The 5,548-nt window shown below is 38.1% G+C and overlaps 1 protein-coding gene across 1 annotated transcript in view; it reads right to left on the bottom strand.

Moving 5' to 3' along the window:
* The window catches only part of LOC102825165 (SH3 domain-binding glutamic acid-rich-like protein-like), a 232,374-nt gene extending 227,372 nt beyond the window's left edge, over positions 1–5,002 (bottom strand). The window contains exon 1 of the mRNA XM_006872511.1: positions 4,955–5,002. Within this exon, the coding sequence (XP_006872573.1) occupies positions 4,955–5,002 (48 nt within the window). The remainder of the gene's footprint in view (positions 1–4,954) is intronic.
* Positions 5,003–5,548: the final 546 nt, after the last annotated feature.

Below are 5,548 nucleotides of genomic sequence, written 5' to 3'. Positions count from 1 at the left end.
ATAAGGTTGCTATGGGTCAGTACCAACTCGATGGCACCTAATAACAACATGAATACACAAAATTTAATTTGGTTTTGAAGAGCAAGGAGACTTGGGAAAAGGGGGGGGGAAGTTAGTATGTATTGCCAATGTCAAAGATCCTCATATACTTAATGTAACATCTAACTCTTGGTGTGTTAAGTGCTGCAGAGTCTGTTTCAACTCATAGCAACACTATGCACAACAGAACAAAACACCGCCCAGTCTTTCATCATTCTATGTTTGAGCCCATTGCTGCTGTCACTATACCAATCCATTTCCTTGGGGGGTTGCTCTTTTTCACTGACCCTCCACTTTATTGAGCATGATGTCCTTCTCCAGGGGCTGGTCCCTCCTAATAACATGCCCAAAATATGAGAGATGAAGTGTCACCATCCTGACTTCTAAGGAGCATTCTGGTTGTAATTCTTCCAACACAGATTTGTTTATTCTTCTGGAAGTCCATGGTACTTTTACTATTTTTCTCCAACACCATAATCCAAATGCATTGATTCTTCTACTATCTTCCTTATTAATTGTCCAGCTTTCACATTCATATAAGGCGACTGAAAATAAATGGCTTTTGTCAGGTACACCTTAGTCCTCATACAGACATCTTTGCTTTTGAACACATTAAAGAGGCCTTTTGCATCAGATTTACTTAATGTAATATGTCCTTTGATTTCTTGACTGCTTCTTCCATCAATGTTGACTGTGGGTCCCTGCAAAATGAAGTCTTTGGGAACTTCAATCTTTTCTCCATTTACCATAATGTTATTTACTGGCTATTTTTATAAAAAAAGTGCTGTTGTTAGTGTTATATTTGTTAGTTGCTTTGAAGCCGATTCGGACTCATAACAACCCTATGAGCTACAGACAAAAACTGTTCCATAAGGGTCTCTTGGGTTTAATCCTAATGTAAGCAGATCGCTAGGCCTTTTCTTCTGAGGCAATACTGAGTGTGTTTAAACAGGCAACTTTCAAGTTAGCAGTCAAGCACAAACCATTTGCACTATATTGGGACCTTGACAACTGATAGGAAGTCAGAAAACAGCCAGAAATTATCAATCCAAAGGCTAAAGATTTTAAATGTTCTCAGAAAACTACACTTAGTCACTAATAAAAGTATGTTACTTTGTATAATTGTTAGATTTCTGTAAGGAGATATGTCCCCATTTCTTGTTTGTTTTTTAAATTTTTTTTGTAATTCTAAATCATGTGTTGAAAATAACATAGCAGCAATCTTAAAAGAAAATTTAAATATTGAAAACTGACGATTCCCTTTGTATAGTAAAAAATGACCATCTTATTTATGTTATAAAGAAGTACATTCACTTTATATAGTTTAAAAGTACTGTAAGATTATAATAAAACAAGGATTATTTTATCAATGTATAGTAGAATTTTGATAACAGAATTAAAACATTTCTAATTCCAGTAATAATAGACAAATCAGAAAATAACTCACAAGAAAAAAATATCAATGAAACAAAATACAAATGCCATAAACCTTTGCCATTTGCATAGTTTTCCATAAGGGTCCAATAATGGAAATAATAAAAGAACAGCAATAATTTTAAGGCTCTTACAAATGTGAGGCTTAACAAAGGGAGTGGTGCAGTTGTTTTTACTAGAAAAGAAACTCTGAAAGCAATTTATTCTGAAATGTGCTCTGGGGGGAGGGGTAGGAGAGGGAGAAAAGAATAAATAGCAGTATTGAAAGTACATGTTCCTCAAAGAGAAAATAACTATTGATCCCTACAGCTTAATTAGGGGTTTTACTTTAAGTATTAAGCTAGTCTTTGAAACCTTACAATTGTTATAATGGACTTGAGATCACAGTAGTTCTGTTGGATAAGCACTGTACTGCAAACACGAGATTGGGGATTCGAGCACACCATATGCTCAAGAGAAAGATGAGGCTTTCTGCTCCAGCAAAGATTTATAGTCTCCGAAATACTATACAGGGTCGCTGAGTCTGCACCAACTGATAGCAATTAACAACACCACCAAAGGAAATACAAAGTTTTCTTTTTTTCAACCTAAACTTGCTCCAAACAGCTAAATTTTTATTTTGTTTCAAAGCTGTCTAAAAACAACCCCCCAAAAAACAACCCAAAATTGTGGCCAGAGATTCAAGGTTCAAGGGTCAGTGTTTCACATAGCCTTCAGCTCCACTCTAAATCCTCTTAGGGATAAATAAACAACCCAGAAAACAAAAACACACAACAATAAAATTGGAGTGGTGGCTGCTCTAATGAGCAAGAAGAGAGACAGGGTTCCTAAATCCTACATCTTAAACAAAATACACTTTGACACTGTAGACCTTTTTCTTGGGTTGTGAAAAACAAAGACACTTTCTTTTATCAGAAATATACACTCAAGTTTTCATCCCAGTGTATCTTATTGCTCCCCACACCTTCTTATAAATTGTTATTCTAAATTAAGAGCAAGTGAATTGGTATCATTGATACAGTCGCAACTCAATCTGTCACTAGACAAGCTACTTGTTATTTTTCTTTCCAGTTCTCAATATATTTCGAGCACCATTACAAGTAAACTCTATTGAAAGGATAGGAAGGAAGAAGAAGAAAAAAGTCAAAATAAGGTACAATGTGTAAAACAATAATTTGGGTCTCTTATCACATCAAGTAAAAAAAAAAAAAAGTTTTGAGTTTTTTTCTCAACTTCCAGTCCTATTCACTCTCTCCTGTTGTTGTTGTTAAATGCTGTCGAGTAGAATCCGACTCATAGCGACCCTGTATAGGGTTTCCAAGAACAGCTGGTGAGCTTGAACCACCGACTTTGCAGTTCAAACAACTTTGCAGTCTGACACATTCGCCCACAGCGCCACATCCTCAAATAAACGCCCTCTCTTACACATCCTCAAAATAACTCACCTATTGCATGGGTCTCACATTTCCCCAAATATTCACATCTCAATAGGTGTCTACTGAATCACCATCAGTTACAGATGTCACTTATATCCTTTACAGATGGTGCACTCTTTCCCCTAGCCTATGTTTCTAGAGTTGTTGTTGGTAAGTGCCGTCGAGTCGATTCCGACCCATAGCGACTGGTGAGCTTTAACTGCCTACCTTTCAGTTCAAATGGCTTTGCAGTCTGGCTCATTGACCCACAGCGCCACACCAGGACTCCACAAAGGTCAAATTCAGCATTTCTGAAATGTGCGATTTTATTTGATTTCTTCACCTAACCCTAAAGACTACACCACACTTTCCTATCTACCAAACTTTGGTATTTTCTTTTTTTCTTCCAAGTGGAAATATAATTCTAGTATCATAAGCCAAACAGTGCTATACTACAAGGGAAAATGAAATCTATGCAACAAAGGGAAGAAGGATGGAGGGGCGAGAGATGCGTGAGTCTTTAGAAAGAGAAGCTGCCAGAGGAACTTCTGCAATTTAATGGGACCTGAGGGAATCGATGTGTAGGAAAACAACAAAAGTGGGTTCTCCACCCTCCTTACCGCCATAGAACCCGAGGAAGATGCAATATACACACGAATCACCATCCTGGAAACTGCAGCTGTGGTTGGTTGGGTCCTGGAAAGGGTTGCGGAGCAGCTGCGGAAAGGGCTTGAATCTAGTTAGGGGCCAAACTGAGGTTGGAAGAGGAAGGTGGGGGAAGGTGGAAGGGAACTAGCCACGCCTCCTTCGCTAGCTTTTTACTCTTGGCTTGCAGCGCTGTAGTTTCAGCTCCAAACCCCGGAAGGCAAGGACTCATTTGCATCATTTCTTTCTTGCTTTTTCTTTCTTTGCTCCAAACCACGGAAGGCAAGGACTCATTTGCATCATTTCTTTCTTGCTCTTTCTTTCTTTCTTTCTTTCTTTCTTTCTTTCTTTCTTTCTTTCTTTCTTTCTTTCTTTCTTCTTTTTTTTTAAATAGGGAATCTCGAATAGCACCGCGAGATCTGTTGAAACATTTATTTTTGACTATTTCCTCCCCTAGGGGAGGGAGAAGAGGAGAAAGAAAAGAAAATGCAAAGGGGAGCATTAAATTGACAGATTAAAATAAAGGACCTTTTATCAAGGATCCTAAAAGTTCTGCGCTTCAGTTCCTGATTAGAAATATATGCAAATACTCGTAAGAGGACTGACTTTCCATGAAAGAGAAGCTCTATATGTTGGATATACTCGTTGTGAGTTTAGGTGTGGCGCTGCAGCAAAGTCGGTGATTCAAACCCACCAGCAGCTCCTGAGAAACCCTATACAGGGTCGCTATGAGTCTGAAAGACTAAACCACACTTAACAACAGCATTATGTCATGGCAAGATCAGCAGCAGTTTGACTCCACCAGCTGCTCAGCAAGAAAGGTGAGACTTTCTGCTACCACAAAGATTTACAGCCTTGGAAACCCTATACAGGGTTGCTATGAGTGGAACTAACTCGACTGCACACAACCACCACCACCAGTATGTAGTGATTTTTCTGTTAGCTGGTGGCAGGAATTGAGCATTAAGGGACTGAGCTATGCCTTTAGGGGTTAAAGAAAAGTTGCAAGTTTTCCTAACCCCAAACGTGGAAGGATTGGTTTTCTTTTGAGGGGATTGCTTTTTGTTACGATAGAGAACCTTGCTCTTGTGAGAACTTGCAGGAGGCCTTATGCAAGCTAAAAAAATTGAGCAGGAAATTGCTAACAAAATCCCAAAAATAGAGAGTAAGAAAATGAACGCTTTTTTGTTTACTTTTTAGCTGATTGAGGAAAGGGAGTTTGAAGCATATGTTGCAAAAATTTTGAAATAATGAACAGAGTGTAGATGATTATTTGTAGCCCTAGAGAAAAGTGCAAAAAATTAAGTCCAGAGAAAGACCCTGTACTTCAAAGTGTCGTTTCAAATTCCCAGATTATGCTAACTGGGCATAACAAAAGGAATTTGCAAGATAAATAAGGGTAAATAGGGGGAGTCAATTACCTGTCCTGCTTCTTTACTTTTCCCTTGCACTTTGTCTTTCCTCTCCATTATGCTTGCCTTTTCTCAGTAACTGAACTAGTTGTTTACTAATAACAGGTTCTCCATTCTCCAATGTTTCTTAAACATTAATTCTAAATTACCTATTTTATGTGATCCATAAAAATATTATATTATATTTTACAGATATAATATATTATATCTATTTTACAGATAAAGAAACTGAGACTCAAGAAGCTAAGCAATTTGCTCAATGTCATCTAGTTAGTAAATTCCAGAGCCCAGACTTGAAGTGACTTGAACTCAGGTTTCACTAACTCCAAAGGCCATAATTTTTAGCATTATTGCATGGGACAGGGAACCAACTAAAATGAAATGCAGTAGAGCAGCAAGTCTATTCCCACTCTTAGTGATCTTGTAGGGTAGAATAGACCTGCTTCTTCGCGTCTCTAGCGTCTCTAAGAATGCAACTCTTTCAGGGAGCAGACAGCTTCATCTTTCTTCCACAGAGCTGCTGGTGGGTTTGAAATACTGATTGTGCAGTTATTAACCCAACACTTAACCCAATATGCCACCAGGGCTCCTTGGAACAGGTAA

This window comes from Chrysochloris asiatica, unplaced genomic scaffold (assembly GCF_000296735.1).
Source record: "Chrysochloris asiatica unplaced genomic scaffold, ChrAsi1.0 scaffold00201, whole genome shotgun sequence".
NCBI lineage: Eukaryota > Metazoa > Chordata > Mammalia > Afrosoricida > Chrysochloridae > Chrysochloris > Chrysochloris asiatica.
This window is presented reverse-complemented; position numbering and strand designations above follow the sequence as displayed.